This window comes from Hemiscyllium ocellatum, chromosome 1 (genome assembly GCF_020745735.1).
Source record: "Hemiscyllium ocellatum isolate sHemOce1 chromosome 1, sHemOce1.pat.X.cur, whole genome shotgun sequence".
NCBI lineage: Eukaryota > Metazoa > Chordata > Chondrichthyes > Orectolobiformes > Hemiscylliidae > Hemiscyllium > Hemiscyllium ocellatum.
Window position 1 is genome coordinate 116,281,252 of NC_083401.1, and position 26,711 is coordinate 116,307,962.

A 26,711-nucleotide genomic window follows, 5' to 3' on the forward strand; every position below is an offset into this window, starting at 1 on the left:
TGTCATTTCCCCACCGAGTTATTAAACTGAGCAAGCGGGGGCCGGGGAGAGCTGGTGTTAATAGGAATGGATAAGTTTTTAATATGGGAGGAAAGGCGCTAAATTCAAGCGAAGGATTCGAGTAAGCATCTTTCAGGAGTGGATATTAGGCATATTAGTTGGAAAATTGTAGAGGGCATTTGCAAATCGCTGAGGTGAAGAGGACACGAAGTAGTTTTGCTTTAAAACAAAGTCTCTCAGGGAGACCATTCGGATCCCCAGTCCCAACATGGGAGGTGGGGGAGAGGGGGTCAGTTTCATTTGGAAAAGCTTCAGTGCTTTAAGATTCAGCAGTTGGCGAGAAGTGATGAGTGAGTTGCACACTCTGCAGTCACCCACACGAGGAGAAAGCCAAGCCGGTGCGCAAAGGGCAGGTTGTGGCTGGAAGTGGATATTTTTAAACTCTCTGGAGTCAGAACATTCAATAAATAATTCATTGGAGCCTGGGCTGCAGCTCCTCGCTGATGTCAGCGCTCTGTGCAAACGGCGGACGGTGCAGAAAGTGCGAGCCGCAGGCAGCACTGTGCAGGGGATGGGACTATTGGAAGGCGAGCATGTCAAAACCCAGAGATGGGTAGTCTGAACAAGAGCTTGGCGTTTCTCTCTGCCGCAGTTGGGATCAGCTTGTTATCCGGAGCTCAGCTGAGAAAGCCGGGGAGATGCCCAGCTCGCTGCAGCTGTACGAGGGATGCTGTCATGTGCGTTGGAACTTCATCTGTCCCGAGGATTGCCCCCAATGATATAATCTCCCTGTAAGTAACCAGCAGCCAGTAACAGGGTTTGTCTAGTCTCTGTTCTGTATCTGACTGGGAACGAACTGACAAAGCTTTATTGCTTCAGATGACAGCATCGCTTGAGAATAAAACAAAACAGAAACAGGGGAATGAAGTTTAAATTGAACCACCAGTGAGAGAGATTGTTCATATTCTCTATAACTGGATCTCACTGCACTGTGCAACATCCACATAACTCTCATTTGTTCAAGAGCCAGAAGGCTAACGCTGAATGTTAGCGAGGCTGGACAGCGGCTGTTAGCAGTGCAGGAGATTGGACAAGCTGCCAATTTGTGATTTAACAGCAGTTTTGAAACGCAGTGACAGGATACTAGTGAAGCTCCTTTTGTTTTCAATTTTAAATTTTTACTTCTACGAAACAACAGAAGCAGGCGGTCTTTCAGCAGCTGCCCCCATCTCCCGTGGGAGTTTCAGTCACCAGCCCTTCAACCCCAGCTTTCAATTCCTGCTTCCACACAACACACACAAATTAAAGGTTAAGGTAGTCTTTGTGCGAAAGAATAAATGTTAGATTCCTTTTCAACTTTTTCGCCCCTCATTCTAAGTAGCCATGCTACAAGTTTGCAGAATCATCTACGATGCAAGGGATTTCTCTTCCTTGAGAAAGTGCAAAGAACTTTGAAAGAGAGAGACTGCTGGAGAAAAACAAAACTGACTAAAGTACATCATGGCAAATGGACGCATCTTTATCTAAGCCTGCAAGACACAGGGATGTGTGTTTATTTAAGAGAAATGTCTCACTGTTCGCTTTAAATCACCCCAGTCATAATCAAGGTCAATCTATACTCATGACAAACAATTGCATCCGCTTAACGCTTTTGCTTGTATTTTGTTCCCAGGAGTTTGGTAAACGGAAGTTATCGTGAAATAACAGAAGGCATGTTCTCAAACCTGCCGTTTTTGCAGCTTCTGTGAGTATTGCATTGCTTATCTGGGGACGGGTAGAATATAGCCATCTTTTCATTGTCCCTCTGGATAACCCAGTTCGATTCTGGCGCAATTATTGAGTTAAAAATCAAAAGATTTGCCAAGTTATCAACCCTGCTGAGTTGGTGGCAGTGGTGAATCTGAAGTTCGGCATTTTTCAGTGATCGATAACTAGAATGTAGAAATGACTCATCTCTGAAAATGGCGAGAAGGGCAAATAATTGCGAGATTTGGCATCGGATAGTTTCCACATTCTCAAGCTGAGCAAAGTAGTTCTTGGAGAGAAGGGCCCCTTATGTCCTCTATTTGGGACCTTCTCAACTTGCCAGCAATCAAAGCTCTTAAGTGATCAATTACCGGTCAGTTATGAAATTCACCTCATTCCCGGCCTGATCAGCTGCTTCCCAGAAAGTGGGAAAGGTGGCTGGTTTCTCAACTCAGAAACCAGAGCAACTTTCCTGTTTGCGTGACAGGGAGGCTCCATTCGGGGATTTCACCACCCCTATCCTGAAAGAAAAATACGTTACCTTCTTGCTGTTGGATTCCCTGATCACTCGTTATGCAGAGACGGTCTCCAGGACCCAGGCAGGGAGTGAGGTGAATTTCATAAGTGACCGGTAATTGATCACTTAAGAGCTTTAATTGCTGGCAAGTTGAGAAAGTCCCAAATAGAGGACAGAAATGACCCTTCTCTTCCAGAACTACTTTGCTCATCTTGTGAGAATCCATCCACTTCAGCATCAAGGTCTGCAATTCACTGGGGAGTGGGCAGTGGACCTCTTAATATAACTGACTGGAGTTCAGTATGGTGAGCTTTCTCTTAGTGGGGGCAGACAGTCAGTCACCACTGAATGTGTACTCACTCCCATACCTCAGCTAAATGTTAGAAAACCAGTCAGAGTTCAATTATACCATTGACTTCATCTGTTAAATTATTGTTTATACTTGCCTAATGAGAGATGAAAATAATTTACATTTGATGTGATGTTTTCCTTCCAGCAAGGTGGCTCAGTGGTTAGCACTGCTGCCTCACAGCACCGGGGTCCCAGGTCCAATTCCCACCTTGGGCAACTGTCTGTGTGGAGTTTGCACATTCTCCCAGTGTCTGTGTGGGTTTCCTCCGGGTGCTCTGGTTTCCTCCCACAATCCAAAGATGTGCAGGTCAGGTGAATTGACCTGGCTAAATTGCCCATAGTGTTAAGTGCATTAGTCAGAGGGAAATGGATCTGGATGGGTGACTCTTCGGATGATCAGTGTGGACTTGTTGGGCCAAAGGGCCTGTTTCCACATTGTAGGCAATCTAATCTAAGCTAGTCTTCTCCTTAACACAGCATGGAAAGGAATGATAAGGAAAATCACCTTAATTCCAGAACATACCTTGTTGGCAAGTTGAAAACACACACACAGCATAAATACTTTAGGAATATCTCCACACTTTTTAAATTTTCAATAGGATTCAACCAATTTAAAAAAAATAATTTTTGCCACATGCGCATTTTGCTCACGTGAGTATCCATGGCAAGGTCAGCATTGACAGCCCATGCCGAACTGCCCTTGAGCTGGTGGTCAGAGAGTCACTACTTGGCAATTTAAATAGGAAGGTACAATTTGTCCACCAAACCTGGACAGCAGATTTCCTGTGCTCATGGAGTTTAGTGAACCAGATGGGTATTTAGGGCAATCAATGGTAATTTCAATTCCAGATTGATATAGTGAATGTAAATTCTAACAATTGTGGTGGATGGATTTGAATGACTGTCCATAAAGCAGTGGTCTGGATTATTAGCCCAGTGACATTATTACAGTACCACCAAGTCCCTATACAAAAGAACAAAAGCAGACTGTTCAACCCTTCAGCTTGTTCTGCTATTACATTAGATCATGTGCTTCAATCCCTTTACTCTATATTTCTTTGATAGGGTGTAGTGTGGGGTGAGTGTGTTAGATGGTGATAACGTGTCCACTGAGGGAAAATTCATCTGATCATGCCTGGTGAGAGCTGACAGGTGAATGTAGGTATGGTTCTTGATCCATCACAGGCCTTGACATCAGCATCCTGGGTTACCAGAAATTCCAGGCCCAATCTGATATCAGCAGCTTATGGACCCTAAAGATCGCAGCTCAAGGCCTACTCCATGGGGGATCTAGCAACAAGAAGTTAACTGATTCTTTTCTCCTGTTGTCATTAGGTGGAGGTCACAGGAAGTGTGTTAGTCAGGTGGTCTGAGGAAGAAGCAGAAAATGATAGGCTGCCTCTTGCTTCCACCTCTGCTGCCTCCAGATTGGAGGCGCAAATGGAGGCTTATATGTGAAACTCCGATCCCTCTCACCCATTGGGAAGGTAGGTAATTGAGGACAAGGCCAGGTGAGGTCCTAAAGTGACCATTAACTGATTCCTTAAAAGCCTTAATCAGTGGCAGATTGAAAGGTTGACCACAGTCTTTTTTGCCCCGAACCTAATTAGTGAGGTATTGAGAAGTGCATGAGTATCCTTTGAGGGCAAACTCACGGATAGAAAATTAGAAAATAGGAGGAGCTGGCCACTTGGCCCTTTAAACCCTGCTTCGCTATTCATTATGATCATAGCTGATCATCCAACTCAATAGTCTGATCTTGTTTCTCTCTCATATCCTTTGATCCTTTTCACCCCAGTGCCACACCCAACTCCTCCTTGAAATTGTACAATGTTTTGGCCTCAATTGCTCTGTGTGGTAGAGAATTCCACAGAATTGCCATTCTCTGGGTTTCTCCTCATCTCAGTCCTAAATGGTTTACCCCTATCCTTAGACTGTGACCACTGTTTCTGGACCTCCCTCAGAAATATTCTTCCTGCATCTACCTTGTCTGGTCCTGTTAGAATTTTGTAGGTTTTTATGATATTGCTCCTCATTCTTTCAAATGTTGGCAAATATAATTCCAACTGAATCAACCTCTCCTCCTATCATCCTACCATCCCAAGAATCAGGCTGGTGAGCCTTCACTCTGTTCTCTCTATAGCAAAAATATTCTTCCTCAGATAAAGATATCAAATCTGCACACAATAGTCATATTCCCCTCAACAGTATCCGAAGCAACATATCCATTTTGTAAAGTAGCCACAGGAAACTTCTGCACTGCCTGTCTAGTCCTCTTGCTCTGCCTGGTGGTCACCTATTCCCTTTCTTCCAATGGTGTGACTACCTCTTTATACATTCTGTCCACAGTAGTCATGGCCTTACTGATGCTGCACAGTGTCCTCAGCTGGCGCTCCAGCTTTGAAACACAAGCCTCCAGAGAGTGCAGCTGGAGACCCTTCCTGCACACATGTTGGCCCAAGGTATTGGAAATGTTCCTGGCTTCCCACATTGAGCAGGAAGAACACAGCACAGCCTTAAGCTCTTCTGCCATGCATTATCCCTTTCAAATTAAACCTTTAGAAAATGTTTGATTTTGAATAATATCAATTACTCGAGGGTGCTTCTTCCCTGGCCCTCATTACTATAGAATTTCATCCATCCAAGTCATAAACCACAAAGAAGTTTTAAAAAAAGTCACCTCTTCTCCTTTGTACCAAATTCCCGGAAACATATACTCAGTCTGTCTGTCCTGCACAGAGTGTGATTTCTCCCAATTGCTCAAGTGAAGCTTACTAATCATGCACTTCCAACAATCCCTATCTTAAATTGAGCTGAGGTGATTTGAGATTACCTTAGAGGTGTATAAAATTATGAGCGGGATTAATAGCATCTTTTCCCTGGAGTGGGGGACTTCAGAACGAGAGGGCATAGGTTTGGGGTGAGAGGGGAAATATTTAAAATAGATCTAAGGGGCAAATTTTTCACACAGACTGTATGGAATGAGAGATGAAGTGTTGGACCCTGGTACAAATACAACATTTACAAAGCATCTGGATGGTTGTATGCACGGGAAGGATTTGGAGAGATATGTGTCAAGTGCTGGAAAATGGTATTAGATTAATTTAGGGTATCCAGTTGGCATGGGTGAGTTTGACCAAAGGGTCTGTTTCTGTGCTGTACATCTCTATGAATCTATGGCTCACAGTCATTGAGCTTCAAAAGTAATTAACATCTATTGAAACCCTATTCTGGCTTCAGGTGTCTGACTGGTAACCATCCCTCAGTCAGCTAAGTCAGCTACCTTATTAGTCTTTAACTAGACATCTGAATTTTTGAAAAAAAGAAACAACTCACCAGTTCAATGCCCACTGCGCTCTAAATTCCAGAAATACTGTGTCTCACTCAGGATATGCTATCTCTCTACACCTCGTGCAAAGCCCTTCTTCCCACCCCATTAACTCTAGAGAGGGAACCCTTCCACCCTTCAATACCTAACAAAAGTCTTGAAAGTTTTAATTGATGTATTATCCACAGCTGTCTGGGGTAAAGTTGAAAATTTCTATAAACCTGCATGAAAAATTGTTCCCTTATTTCACTCCTGAATAGTCGATTTATAATTGTGGGATTGAGCCCTCTTATTCCAGTTACCATCACTGAGGGAATTATCTCATTGACTTTTTCAAATCCTTTTTTGAAGTTAAAAATCTTTGGAAAATCATCCAACCACCTACTAAACTCAAGAGAATGTAAAGCAGTCAAAACTACCTGTCTTTATAATTTAAGTCTTTCAGCCTTAGTAATGCTCTGGTGAATCTACAGCGTATCCCTCCTCCCACTATCATTACACTTCACTCTCAACCACAGGAACATATACTTTCTGAAACATTAATGCTCAATACCGAATACAGTGGTCCACATAGGGTTGACTGAATTCCTGAGCAACTGAAGCATAATTCCTCAATCTTGTAATATAATCCCTTGCAATATAAGTCAACACTGCATTAACCTTTTTCATTACTTTTTGCACCTTTGCACTCACTTTTAGTGAATTGCTCAGGGAAAATTAAAATTTACTTTTTTTTTGCAACACCTAATCTTTCACCATTAAGAAATTCCTCTGATTTCAGATCTAACATTGATGAACTCAAATCTCCAAAATTTGCAATCCATCTGTGACAGTTCTTAATCTGTCAACTGTAACTTTGTGTTCCTTCTTCACAGCTTATTGTACCTTCTAACTTCGTGTCTTCTATTGACCTACATATATATACTTTCTTATTACCTCACACAAGTGTTAATATATAGATGTAATGCTATGATTCCTGTGCAGATCCTTGAACAACATCACTGCTTTGATTCATAGAAGGTTCCTTATACCCATTCTTCATATCGTATTTTCTAACCATTTGATTACCTCCAATTCTTTGTGCTTTCATTTTTGCTCATGTTGTCTTGACTCCTTATCAGCTCTTCTACTGCAAATGCTGTCAGACAATATCCATAAGTCCTGTTCAAGACCTATTCAAAACATTTAGCAACATGAGAAATTCATGTTAATGCTCGTGTTAAACATAAATTGATAACTGAATGTTTTGGTTGGAGCACAAAATTTGAAAGCAAATTTGAGAGGCATGCCAAGTTTAAAAACTGAAAATTAAGCATTCAATATTATTGTGTTTCAACTAATAACAGAATAAACAAAAAAGGAATGACAAATTCACTTCACCTTCTTCTGAATAGGATGCCTATTTGGTAATTATCAAACCTTACAGTTATTAGTTCTGAAATATTTAATGAGAATGATATATTAAATCATTTAGAGATGAAGTAACTAAAATGATGCCAACTTCAAAAATAATTTACAAAATAATGTTCTTCTTGGCTGTGGATTCTATTCATTACAAAATGTGCTGACTGAAGTATCGCATGTTAGTACTTTGCAATGAAACTCTTCCATCTGAGGAATCTAGTGTAAACATCCATTACTCCCTGTTCAGATGGACACTGGCATGGTAAAGCTGTCTGTAATCTGTGCCAGCAACCGAAGTCCTGAACAGCACCACACAGCAATTCCTGCATCAGTATGACTTTTCTTGTTACATTTTTCATACCAATTATCCTGAGATATCTTTGATATTAAAATTGATTATTTAGGGACAGTTTTGTCCCACAGGTCTATGCCCAGTAGGGACAAAAGTCCTATGGCTTCAACCCATCTCACTTCGAATCCTTGATGCCAAAGGCAATTTTCATTCCATCTATTTGGGTTGGATATGAAAATATGTCTGAGCAATGAAAAGATTTTGCAAAGGTTCCACCATGAAGATTGATAAATAAATTGACTGATTGTTGAAGTTATAATTTTTATGTTTGGCTCATAGAAATTTTATAGCTTAATATTTCAGAAGCAGATGCAACAGGATAATCTATGCAGATGTTATTTGACAAGGAAACTTACTTGATGATATTATTGTTTAATTCATTATTTTCCAAAATTGATTTACAGTTCTTCGTGAAATATTTCACATCAAAACTAATAGACTCATAGACATAGAGATGTACAACACGGAAACAGACCATTTGGTTCAACTTGTCCATGTCGACCAGATATCCCAACCCAATCTAGTCCCACCTGCCAGTACCCTTCCCAAATCCATCCAAACCCTTCCAATTCATATAACCTTTCAGATGCCTTTTAAATGTTGCATTTGTACCAGCCTCCACCACATCTTCTGGCAGCTCATTCCATATACATACCACTCTCTACATGAAAAGGTTGCCCCTTAGGTCTCTTTTACATCTTTTCCTTTTCATCCAAAACTGATACCCTCTAGTTCTGGCTTCCCCCATTTCAGGGAAAAGACTTTGTCTATTTATCCTATCCATGCCCCTCATGATTTTATAAACCTTTATAAGATCACCCCTCAGCCTCTGACACTACAGGGAAAACAGCCCCAGCCTATTCAACCTCGTCCTGTAGCTCAAATCCTCCAACCCTGGCAACATCCTTATAAATCTTTTCTGAACACTGTCAAGTTTCACAACATCGTTCTGATAGGAAGTAGACCAGAATTGCATGCAATATTCCAACAGTGGCTTAACCAATGTCCTGTACAGCTGCAACATGACCTCCCAATTCCTGTACTCAATACTCTGACCAAAAGGAAAGCATAACAAACGCTTTCTTCACAATTCTATCTACCTGTGACTCTACTTTCAAGGACCTTTGAACCTGCACTCCAAGGTCTCTTTGTTCAGCAACGCTCCTTAGGACCTTACCATTAAGTGTGTAAGTCTTGCTGAGATTTGCTTTCCAAAAATGCAGCACCTCCCATTTATCAAACTTAAGCTCCATCTGCCACTCCTCAGCCCATTGGCCCATCTGATCAAGATCTCATTGCGATCTGATGTAACCTTCTTTGCTGTTCACTGCACCTCCAATTTTGGTGGCATTTGAAAACTTACTAACTATACCTCTTATGCTCAAATTCAAATCTTTTATATACGGATGAAAAGTAATGGACCCAGCACTGATCCTTGTGGCACCCCACTGGTCACAGGCCTCAAGTCTGATAAACAGCCCTCCATCACTCCCCTCTGTCTTCTATCTTTGAGCTAGTTCTGTAACAAAATGGTGAGTTCTCCCTGTATTCCATGAGATCTAACCTTGCTAACCAGTCTCCCTTGGGGAACCTTGTCAAATGCCTTACTGAAGTCCATATAGATCATATCAACTGCTCTACCCTCATCAATCCTCTTTGTTACTTCTTCAAAACTCAATCAAGTTTGTGAGAGATGATTTCCCATGCACAAAACAATATTGACTATCCCTAATCAGTCCTTGCCTTTCCAAATACATATACATCCTGTCCCTCAGGATTCCATCCAACAACTTGCCCACAAAAAAGGTCAGGCTCACTGGTCTATAGTTCCCTGGCTTGTCCTTACCACCCTTCTAAAACAGTGGACCACCATGATAGCCAACCTCCAGTCTTCTGGCACCTCACCTGTGACTATCAATGATACAAATACTTCAGCAAGGGGCCCAGCAATTACTTCCCTAGCTTCCCACAGAGTTCTCGGGTACATCTGATCAGGTCTTGGGGATTTATCCAGTTTTATACATTTCAAGATATCCAGCACTTCCTCCTCAGTAATATGGGCATTTTCCAAGATGTCACAGTCTATTTCCCCACATTCTATACCTTCCATGTCTTTTTCCACAGTAAATACTGATGCAAAATGCTCGTTTAGTATCGCCCTCATGTCCTGCAGCTCCACACAAAGGCTGCCCTGCGATCTTTGAGGGGCCCTATTCTCTCCCTAGTTACTCTTTTGTCCTTAATATATTTGTAGAAACCCTTTGGATTATCCATAACTCTATTTGCCAAAGCTATCTCATGTCCCATTTTTGTCCTCCTGATTTCCCTCTTAAGGATACTCCTACTGCCTTTATACTCTTCTAAGGATTCACTCGATCTTTCATGTCTATATCTTACATATGCTTCCTTCTTTTTCTTAACCAAAACCTCAATTTCTCCAGTCATCCAGAATTCCCTACACCTACCAGCCTTTCCGTTCACCCTGACAGGAATATACTTTCTCTGGGCTTTTGTTATCTCATTTCTGAAGGCTTCCCATTTTCCAGCCATCCCTTTACCGGTGAAATTCTGCCCACAATCAGTTTTTGAAAGTTCTTGCGTAATACTTACAAAATTAGTCTTCCTCCAATTTAGAACTTCAACTTTTAGATCTGGTCTATCCTCTTCCATCACTATTTTAAAACTAATAGAATTATGGTCGCTGGCCCAAAGCGCTCCCCCACTGACACCTCAGTCACCTGCACTGCCTTATTTCCCAACAGTAGGTAAAGTTTTGCACTTTCTTTAGTAGTGCATTCACATACTGAATCAGAAAATTTTCTTGTATACACTTAACAAATTCTTCTCTATCTAAACCCTTAACACTTTGGTAGTCCCAGTCTATGTTTGGAAGTTAAAATTCCCTACCATAACCACCTTATTTTTCTTACAGATGACTGAAATCTCTTTACAAATTTGTTTTTCAATTTCCGGCTGACTATTAGGAGGTCTATAATACAATCTCAATGAGGTGATCATCCCTTTCTTACTTTTCAGTTCAACCCAAATAAGCTCCCTGGATGTATTTCTGGGAATATTCTCCCTCAATACAGCTATAATGCTATCCCTTATCAAAAACATCACTCCCCCTCCTCTCTTGCCTTCATTTCTGTCCTTCCTGTAGCTTTTGTATCCTGGAACATTAAGCTTCCAGTCCTGTCCATCCCTGAGCCATGTTTTGTAATTGCTATGATATCCCAGTCCCATGTTCCTAACCATGCCCTGAGTTCATCTGCCTTCCCTGTTAGGTCCCTTGCATTGAAATAAATGCATTTTAATTTAGTAGTCCTACTTTGTCCCTGCCTGCCCTGACTATTTGACTCACTTCTGTTCTCAACTGTACCAGTCTCAGATTGATCTCTTTCCTCACTATCTCCCTGGGTCCCACCTCCTCACCTTACTAGTTTAAATCCCCTCGAGCAGCTTTAGCAAATCTCCCTGCCAGTATTTAGTTCCCTTCCAATTTAGATGTAATCTGTCTTTCTTGTACAGGTCACTTCTACCCCAAAAGAGATTCCAATGATCAAAAAATGTGAATCCTTCTCCCATACACCAGCTCCTCAGCTATACATTCATCTGATCTATTCTCCTATTCCTGCCCTCACTAGCTCACAGCACCAGGAGTAATCCAGATATTACTACTCTCAAGGATCTCCTTTTTAAATTACTTTAATCACAAAATTCAATTTTTGTAACAAAGTCCTATGTTCTGTATTTTTTTATATTTTACTAATGTGACTAATACACTTTTGGGGAACAGCAATCAATCAATGAGATTTATTTTGAAAGTTTTAGGTGGCTAAGTTATCCTATCGTTATACCCAAATACTGATCACATTATGTGAAAAACTGGTACATGGGGAAAGCTGGTTTCAGTTATTTACTGAAAGTATTGGAGCAACAATTATTCTACTGAATACAAATGTATTATATAATCATTCAAATCAGAAATTTGAGTGATAATTTTAAAGCAAACAGATTTTGTTCACAGATATAATAAAGTAAGGTCACGATTTAGTGCTCCATGCATTAAAAGTCTCATACCCTGCTTTTCCCAATGAAAAAGCCTGCCAGATCCAAACAACTGCTCTAATCAGCCATTCGTGTTTCTTGCGAATCATAAGCTTTGACACGGAAAGCTAACTTGCTGGAAGCTGTTAGGTGTTCTGGCAGCTTGTGGGTCCTGAAGATCGTCATTGGAGGCCAGGCTTAAGGGGTTTATATTGGTGAGAATGCATCTGCTTTTCTTTTGGGTGTCACCAGGTGGATGTTGCAGAGTGGAAATTCAGAGGCAAAAGGGTAGGGTGTAACCTTCATTGACTACCTTCTTCCCTGCCTAAACCCTGGCCCCAATTCTTCCCAAATGTAGGCAAATAGAAGACCCCTCCCTGGCAGATTCACACTGGTTTTCCAGTTCAGAAACTGGAAACTTTTTGATCTGCGAGGAAAACAAGTCATTGTGCCAGTGGTGAACTCAGGTCCTCACATGGCCATTACTGAACCATTTAAGGGCCCTTGATTGGCAGTTGGTTGAGAAAGCTGTTTATGGACCTTTGTGCCTTGAGCTAACTGCTTATAGAAGTTACTTTAGAGCATCTTTGGAGCACTGGAGCATTTTAATCTCTGCAATTCTTCAATTCAATCAATATCAGTAAAAGCTTAGAGCAGGACAACAGTAAAACCTTTGATGTATGTCTGCCAATGACTCAATATTTTCTTGAGGACAATTGACTAAAAAGCTTTGCATTCTCTGACTAATTGCAATTTGCTATTGGCATACATAGTTTGTGATGTGGTTGATCTGTCCTGATCATCAGGTGGGAGGATTTGCCACTGCATTTTAATCCAAACTTTTCTTTTCTTTTGGAAGAGCAAATCAAATAGAGGAAAAATAAACATGTAATTTATAAATAAAGTACAAATTGTTCAAATGAACAGATAAACAAGATGAGCAACTTGCATCAAAAGCTGAATTAATAAATAGTTGTGAACTGGACAAAAATTGCCATAAAGACAATGCAACAGCCCAAAAATGTTTAAATTATTCCAAAGCTGGTCACATTTCCTATTCATGACAATTATTTTTAGGTTTGGTTTGTACGCTGTATCTCCAACTGAATGTCACCAAATGGGACAATGCATAGAGAGCCACGATGAGCATCTTTATTGATCTTCAGTCAATGAATAATGCCATATTCGTATTATTAAAGCACATACACACTCTTTCACGTGAAGGTTTTGCAATATGTAGATATGAGCCTTAAAATAGGATTTTCCAATGTTAACAGGTGACTATTTGTCATATTAATAAAACTAGATAGAGACAGATGCTGGAGCCCAAGGTCCTGAGGAGCTGGAATCCTGAAGAAGGTTTACCCAAAACATTGACTTCTCCACTTGCTGATGCTGACTACCTTGCTGTGTGTTCATCCAGCCTCTATTAATAAAAGTGTCCTGTTAATTTAGTGGTAGCTGTAATCTGTTTAACATTAACACAATAACATGCATAAGAATTCCATTTGCATGGCTTAAACATTCATGTGCTAATAAGGTACATAGTTTCATGGCTCTTAAGGATAATTATCTTGCTTGGTAAGTGAGTTAACTTTGAGCAATCCCACAGAAAAGTTATCTTTTCCCTTACCTCTTGGATATTAATTGATGATGACTTTCAATGAAGGCCAAGGTGCTGTTTGCATTACGGTTCTGTCCATACATGAACATAACCAGGAAAAGAAACAAAGACATAAGAAAAAATAAATAATAAGAAATTTTTCAACATTTTTCTATTCGATTCATTTTCTCTTCTTCCTTCTTTATTACAGATTGTAAGAAATCTATTGCTGTTCATGGGTGTTAGGACCAAACAGTATCTTTGGCTCAGCCATTTGGTTGTTACTTGTTGAACTCATGGAAAGAGCTTTGGGAATCTGCACAACAGATACTGTTCCCAGCATAACTGCATTTACGGTTGACTCTACAACTGTATCTCCTATACAATTCTCTGGTCAACTGGCAGGCCTTTAGGAAGCTGAGACTTGGATTACAGAGCAAACCAGCAACTAGCATTGAAAAGCTGCTGCAAGGACATTTTAAGTGCTGGGTTTGGCACTGAGCTCACATATTGGACCAGTCCACATTACACGAATGGTCATTTGCTCTCTTAGCACTCCCTCGCTTAGCACCTATCTGGATACTCATAGCATCCTTCCCTTGCCGTGTTATGCTGATTTGTTCAGTTTCACAACCAAACAGCTTGCCCTCCTGATCTACAGCCCTCAGTCAAGGGGATGTACAGGGGGTTACATCTCACTGTATGGTAGTGTGCTTTGTCAATCTCACACATTCACCAGTGGCTTACATGGTAAACATGCTGTGTGTGCAGCAAGTAACCATGTCTCAATGTCTACGGGGCGTAGTCCTCACTGAAGTCCATGGAAGCATCCATCAGCTGGGAGGTCTCAGCACTAAGCCAAGGGCAGCCTGCTATACCAGATGGGGTTAGTCACAGTCAGGCATCTGGTTGGGGACTCATGGTCAGTCTGTGACTGGAGGTGTGACTCCAGAAACTGGGGCTAACTCAGTTGTGGATATGCATAGCACAGGTGTCTGGGCACTTCTCTGCAGTGTGTTTGGTCAGTTTGTTGAAGGCCTTGGTCAGTCCATTGGCTTCATTCAGAGAAACTAATTGGAAAGGTGAGTATGAGGGCAAGGGGAATAGGTGAGGGGCATGGATGAGGAGGAAATGGGTGCTTCAGTTAAGCAAGGAGAGCCGGGAACCTATTCTTCTGGGCTGGGGAAGGGGCATGATAATTGTGAGGGAGCAACTGTATTTGTATGGGACAGATATAGTACAGAGCTGAAAATGTGTTGCTGGAAAAGCACAGCAGGTCAGGCAGCATCCAAGGAGCAGGAGATTCGACGTTTCGGGCATAAGCCCTTCTTCAGGAATGAGAGTGTGCCAAGCAGGCTAAGATAAAAGGTAGGGAGGAGGGACTTGGAGGAGGGGCGATGGAGATGTGATAGATGGAAGGAGGTCACGGTGAGGGTGATAGGCTGGAGTGGGGGTGGGGGTGGAGAGGTCAGGAAGAAGATTGCAGGTTAGGAAGATGGTGCTGAGTTCGAGGGATTTGACTGAGACAAGGTGGGGGGAGGGGAAATGAGGAAATTGGAGAAATCTGAGTTCATTACTTGTGGTTGGAGGGCTCCCAGGCGGAAGATGAGGCGCTCTTCCTCCCACCGTCGTGTTGTTATGGTCTGCCGATGGAGGAGTCCAAGGACCTGCTTGTCTTTGGTGAAGTGGGAGGGAGAGTTAAAGTGTTGAGCCACTTGGTGGTTGGGTTGGTTGGTCCGGGTGTCCCAGAGATGTTCTCAGAAACGGCCTGTCTCCCCAATATTGAGGAGGCCACATCGGGTGCAGCGGATGCAATAGCTGATGTGTGTAGAGGTGCAGGTGAATTTGTGGCGGATATGGAAGGATCCTGAGGGGCCTAGGAGAGAAGTAAGGGAGGACGTGTGGGCGCAAGTTTTGCATTTCTTGCGGTTGCAGGGGAAGGTGCCGGGAGTGGAGGTTGGGTTGGTGGGGGGTGTGGACCTGATGAGGGAGTCACGGAGGGAGTGGTCTTTTCGGAATGCTGATAGGGGAGGGGAGGGGAGGGAAATATATCCATGGTGGTGGGGTCCGTTTGGAGGTGGCGGAAATGACGGTGGATGATACGCTGTATACGGAAGTTGGTGGGGTGGTAGGTCTGCACAGATATAGTACAGCATTGATGAGAAAGGGATAATGCATGGGGAGGAGGTGGTTTATCCATGTTCAATATCACCCAGGCTTCAAAGAAGGGGCGTATTGACTGACACCACCTCTCGTGATCATCACCTACATTAGTGCCGGGGGCAGGGAAAGTTTGGCAGCTGCAGGTTCATGCAGATGGGTTGGGGAAGGACCTGGGGAGGTGCAAAGCCTGTGGGGGTCATGGGAAGGGCAGTTAGGATGGGAGTCAGGGTCTTGCCAACACGGGGAACTGGAGGCTGGAAGTCACTGAGTGAAGGTGCTCACTGCTGCTTTCCATTGTGCTGGAAATCGACACTGCCCAACACAAATGAAAATGACTGCAACCACAACCTGAGTGACCACCTCATTGGACCCAGAAGCCAGGGAAAGAATAGGGATGTTTTAGGATGCGGGGCAGAGGTGTGACCAGGACCCAAGGCCCTCCGTACACCTTGTTTGTCTTTGTCCCACAGGCTGCAGCCCACTCTTGCCGCCGACATTAATCTATGGTACATCCCGAATGGACAGGAAGTAGGTATCACGCTGGCACAGTTACATTCAGGGCTCCACAGAGAGAGTCAGACAAACCCAGACATAGTACACAAGCAATCAAATTTATATAAACATAATACTTAATGGGCAGAGCAATGTCATCCATGCCAAAATGGTGGCCTCAATAATTTTTTTTCTTTCTCTGCCTCCCACGATGCCTCAGTTATAGTCCCTGTTTTCTGTCTGGGGTGGAAGGAGCATGTTAGCCCTGGAGGTTTGATCAGGTGACCCTGTGGGAATTTGTGTCTGGACAGCCCATACATGCTGTGGATGGTTTTGCTGGAGGCAAATGGACTCTCCTCGGCTTAGACCACCAAGCGTCCGAGAGTACAGTCAGGATGGAGGTAGAGGGTCAAGCCATCTCTACAGTGTGTGCCTCATTCCCCCTGTCACCATGCCTGCAGCCCAGAGGAGCGATGGCTGGGCCAATGGAGTACAGATATGGGTACTTCTCCTGCAGGCCTCGAGGATGCTGGGTAACCACCAACCTGACTGTGGGGTCAGCCAGACAGACACATCCTTGGGGTAGCTGTGTCCCTATTGCAAAGCTGCACTCCTGCAGCTTCTGTGGACTAAGGCCATTGCCTGTCACACGCTGTCTACCACTGCTGTTCCTCCCTGGGCATGTGGGCAATGTCCCTGATTGCCGACACCACCAGAGACCTCCCCTGCCTGGGGCTGAGGCAGCGCCTGGTCTATGGCAGCCCTCTGAGTGTCAGTGACCCTGGGACATTTCTTCCATTGCCCCATTGTGGGCTGTTTTTTCTGGGAATGAGAGAAAGAGAAGACTTGCAGGTGCCGTAACTGATAGTGCTGGTGCAGCTCGGGGAAAGTTGGTGCGGTGTCGCAAGTGGATAAGTAGGCAGCGCAGAGGTCAGGCAGGGGTCAATGGTGTGGAAACTTGGGTGAAAATCAGATTGAGTGAGACAAGATATTGAAGGCAAAAGTAAGAGTGGTAAAGCTTGATCCTTGGTGGGAGGTGGATGCAGTAGTAGGGATAGTGAAGTAGCAGGAAGAAATGTGTGGCATTTACCCTGGCAGAGTATAGAAGGTTTCTGATCTTCTTGTGGCACTGCTGGCTGTTCCTTCCCAACACTGAGACCAGGCTGTCACTTGGTGGGCTGGTCTTCTCTGGGGTTCTGTGAGAAGAGGATACCCCTCCTTTGCTCCACCTGACTCGCCAGTATCTCCAGGTGTCTGGCTCCAACATGCTTGCACCATGTCTGTCATCAAGCAAGGCAGCTTTGGTACATAGTGGCCTTTTAAAGATGGTGACAATGTCAGGGAAACTGGTCTTCTGGTAGATACTCACAGAGTGGCAAATCTTCCTCAGAATGGCACATGTAAGATGGGTTTGGGGATGCGGGGTGGGGGGTAGAACTGGACATCAGAGATACCAAAGGGATGGCTAGATAGTTTATAGTGTCATAGAAATGTACAGCACGGAAACAGATCCTTTAGTCCAACACGTCCATGCTGACCAGATATCCTAAATTAATCTAGTCCCACTTGCCAGCATTTGGTTCATATCCCTCTAAATCCTTCCTTTTTGTATACCCATCCTGATGCCTTTTAAATGTTGCAATTGTACCAGCCTCCACCAATTCCTCTGGCAGCAGCAAAATTTGTAAGATATGGCAAGAAATCTTGTGAGGCCTTGTAATGAAAACTCTCCCAAAAACTCAATACGACTCACACTTAGCCAAAAGAGTATACAAATCAATCCTGTGTGTTTGGCACAAATGACAAACAGTTAATACAATGATTCTTATAGATTTGTTTTGCCTAAATGCATCACTGGTTTGAAGGGAAATGCCAACTTTTGACCCTCCTCAACTCACTCATTTGCTTCTTGCTTGAGCTGTCTCTGTCTTTCTGAAAACATCCCTCTTCTCTGCTCTTCCAGCTTGATTGTATATTTACTAACTCTTCTAAATGATTACTCCATTTTTCTGCTTTCTTGAAGTTAATGACATGAGGAGAGAAACTCTCTCCATTGCTCCATTTCTTTTTCCCATGCTAACCAACATCCAGCTCCAGCAAATATTAAGAATCATCTGCTCTGAACTTTAATTATACTCCCCTCACCATATTCAAAATGTTTGTCTCTGCATTAATTACTTTCCTCTCCGATATCCATTCCATCTTATTTTTGTTTGCATGTATTACTAAGAAAAATGATCAATCTGAACATTTTAATTAAGACCATTCTAACAACATGGTGAGGTGCTGGAAGACTGGAGGTTGGCAAACGTGGTGCCACTGTTTAAAAAGGGTGGTAAGGACAAGCCAGGGAACTATAGACCAGTGAGCCTGACCTTGGTGGTGAGCAAGTTGTTGGAGGGAATCCTGAGGGAAAGGATGTGTATGTATTTGGAAAGGCAAGGACTGATTAAGGATAGTCAACATGGCTTTGTGCATGGGAAATCATGTCTCACAAACTTGATTGAGTTTTTTGAAGAAGTAACAAAGAAGATTGATGAGGTCAGAGCAGTAGATGTGATCTATATGGACTTCAGTAAGGTGTTCGAAAGTTCCCCGTGGGAGACTGATTAACAAGATTAGATCTCACGGAATACAGGGAGAACTAGCCATTTGGATACAAAACTGGCTCAAAGGTAGAAGACAGAGGGTGATGGTGGAGGGTTGATTTTCAGACTGGAGGCCTGTGACCAGTGGAGTGCCACAAGGATCGGTGTTGGGCCCTCTACTTTTTGTCATTTACATAAATGATTTGGATGCGAACATAAGAGGTACACTTAGTAAGTTTCCAGATGACATTAAAATTGGAGGTGTAGTGGGCAGTGAAGAAGATTACCTCAGATTACCAGATGGGCTGAGAAGTGGCAGATGGAGTTAATTCAGATAAATGCGAAGTGCTGCATTTTGGGAAAGCAAATTTTAGCAGGATTTATACACTTAATGGTAAGGTCCTAGGAAATGTTGCTGAACAAAGAGACCTTGGAGTGCAGGTTCATAGGTCCTTGAACATGGAGTCGCAAGTAGATAGGATAGTGAAGAAGGCATTTGATATGCTTTCCTTTATTGGTCAGAGTATTGAGTACAGGAGTTGGGAGGTCATGCTGCAGCTCTACAGGACATTGGTTAGGCCACTGTTGGAATATTGTGTGCAATTCTAGTCTCCTTCCTATCGAAAAGATGTTGTGAAATTTGAAAGGGTTCAGAAAAGATTTACAAGGATATTGCCAAGGTTGGATAATATGAGCCATAGGGAGAGGTTGAACAGGCTGGGGTTGTTTTCCCTGGAGCGTAGGAGGCTAAGAGGTGACCTTATAGAGGTTTACAAAATGATGAGGGACATGGATAGGGTAAATAGGCAAAGTCTTTTCCCTTGGGGGGTGGGGTGGAAGAAGTCCAGAACTAAGGGGCATAGGTTTAGGGTGAGAGGGAAAAGATAAAAAAGAGACCTAAGGGGCAACCTTTACACACAGAGGGTGGTATGTGTATGGAATGAGCTGTCAGAAGAAATGGTGGAGGCTGGTAAAATTGCAACATTTAAGAGGCATTTGGATGGGTATATGAATAGTAAGGGTTTGGAGGGATATGGGCCGGGTGCTGGCAGGTGGGACTAGACTGGACTAGACTGGGTTGGGATATCTGGTCGCCATGGACGGGTTGGACCGAAGGGTCTGTTTCCATGCTGTACATCTCTATGACTTTATGACTCTATAACATTTTCTAAAGTTACAGAAGCTGATATTAAATCTGAAATTATCCATTAGGTTGAGGATTTTCAGTGTGGATTGGTATTGGTGATTGTTGATTTTTCTTATTTAAAGATATGCTTTTGTTTATAACTTCTCCCTTATCTGGTCTCCCCACATTCCTGTAATATTAACTCAAATGCCCTAAATGATTCTTTGAGTTCTGATCAAAATGAATACAAGAAGACAAAAGTGCTTCGCTATAATGCAAATGTATTAGCTTGAATTACAAGTATATATTGGAATTAATTATTAGCTGACACTACTTTAGATATATTTGAACAAAGTTATTAACTTAAACTGTTTTGATATATTCAAACAAGTGAGTGTGTCCTTTCAATTGTTGGGGACCCTTCAGCAACTGCTGGAAGTGAGAGCATGATCTTGATTTCCACAGCACTGGGCTGATAAAGAAGCCCAACGAGCTGTGAAAAGTCCCCAGTATTAATAGGGTATTGGGTTTCATGTTGTGCTCTGAATTGCCTCTTCTGAGTACATTTCTCAAGCCACCCTCTGAGCTTGCTGGTCAAAGCAGATCCAGACGTTGCTACAAACAGCTTGTCCCTGCGCCAAGTCTATTTTCTTACAGAACAGCATGTTCTCTCAAGGTTTTCCACTCTCTATCAATTGCTTACAGTCATTTCCAATTAATTGTTAAAGATCTATTTTAGAGAGATCATTTTTGGCATCATACACTATAACCCCTACCAACAGGCATGTGGAATTCATGGATTTTTCCATCACCATGGTGGAGACTGTCAAGCTACCTCCACTCCAATGCTTATTTTCCTGTCTCTCAAACCAATTCCCTCACATTCCTTCCACTCTAGCTTTGACATTGCTTTACTTCCAGAACAAAACTCATCCATTTGTCAACATCTGTTGCTTATATTAAGTTTCAGTTAATTCCACTGCCAATCATTTTTGTTTGGATGCAACTTTTTATAACATGAATTAAAAGTCCAAGATCCTCAAAAGAGTTGGTGATTGTGTTTTTCAGACTCCTGAATTCAAATTCAGTTACTTCAATAAAAGATGATGCCTTTGCTGGGCTTCCACATCTAGAGTATTTGTGAGTTTTTTTTTCTTTTTCCTTGTTCTATTTCCTTCATCATCTTACTGATTAACTACTTGAATTAACTATTTGCCTTGTCTTCTACAGATTCATTGAAAACAATAAAATTGAGTCTATATCGAAACATGCTTTTCGAGGGCTCAGGGATTTGATCCATCTGTAAGTTTTGTGTTATTGCCACCTATTTTAACATAACCTAATTTTTTAAAAACCCTATTGTGTAAATAAAAGCCAAGTACAAAATAAATAATTTCTCAGAAGATATTTATACTAATGAGGTTATTTTATTTTTAGTTCTTTGGCTAACAGCGACATCAGATCCTTACCAAGAGATGTTCTCAGTGACTTGGATTCCTTGGTTGAATTGTAAGAGTCTTCTCTATTTCAGCATCAAATTAGTTTAATCTTTAATATTCATAATCACTTCTTGTAGACATTCTATCAACATAAGAGAGACAGTGATATAGTAGAAATGTCATGACAGTTGCAATCCAGTGTTTCAGGCTAATCCCCTAGCTTCACATTAAATTCAAATAATAAAATCTGGAGTTGAAAGCTATTCTCAGTAATAAAGCTCTCTCATCTAATTCACTTAGGTCCTTGAGGGAAGGAAATCTGCCATCTTTACCTGGTCTGGCCTAACTGTGATTCCAGACTCACAACAATGTGATTAGCTCTTAATCACCATCTGAAATGGCCCAGGAAACCATTCAGGGCAAGAAGGGATGGGAAACAAATGCCAGTGATGCTTACATACCATGTAAGAATTAATGTTTAAGAAATGGCTTTTGTTTTTCCTTTCTTGTTGCTATTAGGTCTCCTTCAGGCAGAAGACTGTTGTTGTCAAGTTGTGAGAAGTGCTACTCCATTATCTGCCACCTAGAGGCAGTTCCTATTTATCTTTGTTTCCTCTGCCACTCAAGGTGATGTACTGAGTAATCTAGAGAAGGAAAACTTATTCAATGCTGGCAGAATTCCAAAATGTTATTTTGCACACTTCAGTCCAACAGTTGGTTCAATATGAATCATGTATATTATAATTGACACAAACATACCCAGAACTGGAAGATTCTGTTGCTCTTTCCTAAGACGTGTGTGCAAATTGGAATAAAGGGGCTAAAGGTTAATAAGATGCACAATTACTTCTCTTTTTTGATTTGATTTATTATTTTCACATGTACCTCGGTACGGTGAAAACTTTTGTTTTGTATGCAGTAGTAGCAGATCATTCCATATAAAGATGGTGGAAGAGAACTAGGAATACTCCTCCTTACTGTTTATTTTATATATGTAAAGACACTCACTACCATTCAAATTTTCAGGTTGAACTTGTAAATGAGCTTACTTTAGAATCAAATATAATGTAGTGAAATCAGAAAACTTGTGAAAATGATGCTGAGGTATTCAGAAGGACATGCAGCCGGGACTTTATGGGTTCATGATGAAGAATAAGAACCTAAACTTGACTAGAAGAAATATTGTAAAAATAACAAACTCAGAGGGTACAAATAAAATTTCTTCAACATAAATATATTTTCAAAAAATATTAAAGGGATTCATACTCTGCTAACACTGAAATAATATCATGTAAAAATCTCCAATGTTAGATTAACCTGAGCTTCTGTACATAGATTCCTCCTCCAGACTAAAGGTTAATAGGAAAAGTTGAATAGTGAATATCAATAACTTATGATTTCAGGAATAGATCAAACTTATAAAAGTTCACTTGTTTCTGTTTGTGCCACCTTCTGATCAAACTGGCAATCTCACCTTCATTTCTTAAGGTGCCTCACAGATTAATCAACCTCAAGGAGTAAACTGTGGTCACTTAGCACATCTTCACCAAAGTTGATACTTCACATTGTTGAAGCAGTTCAATAGTAATTAGTTGCCACTCTCTTGTTCCCATACAGTGGCTCCATAAAGCTGCAGTCTTTGTAATGCATTATATATAGAGATTTTAATCTGTTAATATTGTAAATAGAGTCATAGAGATGTACAGCATGGAAACAGACCCTCCGGCCCAACCCGTCCATGCCCACCAGATATCCCAACCCAACCTAGTCCCACCAGCCAGCAGCTGGCCCATATCCCTCCAAACCCTTCCTATTCATATACCCATCCAAATGACTTTTAAATGTTGCAATTGTACCAGCCTCCACCACAACCTCTGGCAGCTTATTCCGTACTCGTACCACCCTCTGTGTGAAAAGGTTGCCTCTTAGGTCTCTTTTATATCTTTCCCCTCCATATACGTACCACCCTCTGTGTGAAAAAGTTATGGTGTAGCAGAGCCTTGTTGAATATCTCTGACTAATAATGTCTAGATATATCACTGTTGCTGAAAATAAGGGTGCACGCAAGATGGCCTACAGTAACACCAGTAGTGACAGCAATGCAATGAAACGCCTAACAACCTTTTAACAAAGGATGCTGGCCTACATTAACAGTGATACAGTGAAAGGAGAAGCAGTTGCTATGTTACAATTTGTTCTGCTTCCTAATTTTTTACTTTCCACTTTCATGTTGTGAGAAATGGTATTCCACATCAAAGACAAGGCTTGAAGCAAAGTTTGTTCATAGACTCAGAAACATACCCTCTTGTTTTCTTCACAACTGCTAATGCCAGAACCAGTAATATGCAGTGAAATTCAGAACAGTGCAGTTTTTCCTGTAACACGCTTTTTACTTCAAAATATATATTGCATCTTAGGAGTTATGGTTGTGGAGAAGCCAATGAAAAAACTAGATGTTACACAATGTGATGGTTTTGGATCTGTAGAAGAGACAGAGATGATCATGGGCAACATTATAGATTTGGGAAGCTGTCACTTTGACTGTCTTTCCCAGTGTTCCTAGTATCAGAACACTTCTTGCCTCACAAACAATAAATGGACAGTTAGGAGAAGTGTTCAGAATCTACTCCTCGATTAATGTGAGGAATGAATAGACAATTGTCTGGTTAGGAATCTGATGTTGGCAAGCAACCATCATCATGCATGACAGTTCAATTAACTGTAAACCAAACCAAATGAAGTTCATCAAAAAGGGGCTATTTATAATCACTGTGAAGGGACTAAGGTCCTTTCCACATTGTTATTACTTTGTCTGTGACAAATGAGTCTTTCTCCAGAAGAGAATTATATTGAAGCAGCTTCAGGTAAAAGCTGGCAAAACAGAAGTTTAGCACACATTAGATTGGCTGAATTCTTGCCAAAAAAACTTGTACAACTGGTTTCCAGGGGAATCTTTATAGCTGCAACACCTCAGTGACTGAAGTCCAGAGCATCCAGTGCACCCCAGCCCATACTGTCAACTCTGCAAAAGGGATATCAGTCACAGTTCCTCCTAATTAGAAAGAATTTGCAATCTCAGAAACAACAGAGGTCTTTTTCTCAGGATTATGCAGATTATGGCAAGCAACAACAATTCCACCAGGATAAAGAAAATACTGCTGCTGTATGAACAAAATTGGAGAACAAACATTTGCAGTCAGACTCATAGGAAGATTGATATGTGCAGAAAATACTGTAGCAAAGATGAATAAAAGCATATCCTTTTATTTAGTATTGCATATTTGTGGCCTTATTATAAAGGAACTCAATTAATTGTTGCATTCCACAGTAATTGTCAATTTAAATTGGTGCATTAATTAGACCTGGTAATTAAGAGCAAAAATACCTTGTTAATGATAACATTCATGATCCTGCAATGTCACTTAACCACTTTGACTCAGTAAGGGAACAATTGTGATTTGGACTGCTGTGTTCAAAAAGGCAACTCACTCTCAAGGGCATTTGTGGACTGACAACAAATTCTGGTGTGGCTGGCTATGTTCACATCCTGTGACAGAATAAACCAAGTAAACATTTTTTAAACTAAAACAAATACTTTGCTTCTATTTGCAAAATTAATTTGATGTCTGTCTAGACAGGTTCTATGAATTGTTTGTGAATTGTCACTATACAAGATATTCATTAAGCAACCATGCAACTTTAACAGTTAACACATCTACAACAACCTTTCATTTTTTTTACTTTTATTGACATACAATCACCTTATGAAAATCTGGAACAAAAGTATAGGCTTAGGCCCATTGAGACAAGTGTTATGTTTCTATGCTATGTAAAATTTAATAATCTCCTGCTGATTATTAAAAAGTACACATTTTCTAAACTTAAATTAGTTTTTAAGGAAACTTACAAAAACAGTTTCCTCATTTGTATTCAGTTTTCACGTAAAGGTTCATATTGAGGTAACATAAGCCCTTGAGTCAATTCCATTAGAGCTTTACTATTTAAAAAAAAATCAATAGTGCTCTTCTGGAATCTTAATGGAATCCAAGTAAACTTCTTTTTTCTGCTTTATTTAAAGTATGTGATCAAACCAAATGTAAGACTGAGTAAATCTTTGTAATGTTCTGTTGTGGCATCAGATCAAATAACCCACAGTCTGGAGAATTAAATATAGACATAGGTGCTCCCTAAATGTAGCTCTGGTTTACCAGCGATTAAAACAAATCATTAGAAAACTGGAGTCCTGTTAATCGCATAGCTCTGGTTCTCCATTCTGCATTGTTATTGATTTGAATTTAAAGCTGGGAGCCCTATCTCAGAAAATATGCCTTAAGATAATAATTTTGACTGCATTTAAAATCATGTAACAAGAAATGCTTCAAAAATCTGTTCATCAGATGCTAAGTGGCATTTTAATAACTAAAGATCTTTAATGATGAGTTTTGTTTCCAGGTCATAGTGTCATTGAGATGTACAGCACAGAAACAGACCATTCGGTCCAACTCGTTCATGCCGAACAGATATCCCAACCCAATCTAGTTCCACCAAACAGCACCTGGCCCATATTCCTCCAAACCCTTCCTATTCATATACCTATCCAGATGCCTTTTAAATGTTGCAATTGTACCAGCCTCCACCACTTCCTCTGGCAGCTTATTCCATACTCGTACCACCCTCTGTGTGAAAAGGTTGCCTCTTAGGTCTCTTTTATATCTTTCCCCTCTCATCCTAAACCTATACCCTCTAGTTCTGGACTCCCCCACCCCAGGGAAAATACTTTGTCTATTTATCCTATCCATGCCCCTCATGATTTTAGAAACCTCTATAAGGTCACCTCTCAACCTCCGTCGCTCCAGGGAAAACAGCCCCAGCCTGTTCAGCCTCTCCCTATTGCTTAAATCTTCCAACCTTGGCAACATCCATGTAAATCTTTTCTGAACCCTTTCAAGTTTCATAACATCTTTCCGATAGGAAGGAGACCAGAATTGTACGCAACAAATGTTGAAAACCTCAGCTTACTTTCAGATATTTTTCAAACAAATATTGGAAAAAATGAAGGTAGATGAAGAAAAGAAAATCAGAAATGATGAAAGCAAAATATTACCAAATCTCAAACAAATAAGCAAGACTAACAAGAAACTATTAATGAGAGGATCCTTATATTTTACACAGTTGACAGATACCACTCCTACCTCTGTGGCAATTCCAAAGTGATGAAAGTAAGTAAGGATGAGAGAGGATCGTTGCAGTGAAATGGCAAATGGTATTGGATAAAGTGCTGTGTAATGTTGGTCAGAATTACTAGTTGACTTGAAACTTGCATTAATTGACTTTACTGAGCGTCACCAATTTTACGTATTAGGCATTCAGGTTACAGATTCTATACGATTTGGGGCTGTGGTCAACTCCACTATGTAAAGTAACATTTGCCCATCCATTGAATATTTCATCCCCACATGAGTCAACAATTACATTCAACAACAAACCACAACCAGTTAAATTCAGAAAATGTTACCTGTTTCAAAAATTGCAATTCTTGATGGTTAAACTTC

The 26,711-nt window shown here is 41.3% G+C and overlaps 1 protein-coding gene across 1 annotated transcript in view; it reads left to right on the plus strand.

Moving 5' to 3' along the window:
* Positions 1-609: 609 nt before the first annotated feature.
* Positions 610-26,711, plus strand: part of lgi2a (leucine-rich repeat LGI family, member 2a) — a 40,213-nt gene continuing 14,111 nt past the window's right edge. The window contains exons 1-5 of the mRNA XM_060826514.1: positions 610-791; positions 1,673-1,744; positions 20,789-20,860; positions 20,951-21,022; positions 21,158-21,229. Coding sequence (XP_060682497.1) covers positions 610-791; positions 1,673-1,744; positions 20,789-20,860; positions 20,951-21,022; positions 21,158-21,229 — 470 coding nt within the window. The remainder of the gene's footprint in view (positions 792-1,672; positions 1,745-20,788; positions 20,861-20,950; positions 21,023-21,157; positions 21,230-26,711) is intronic.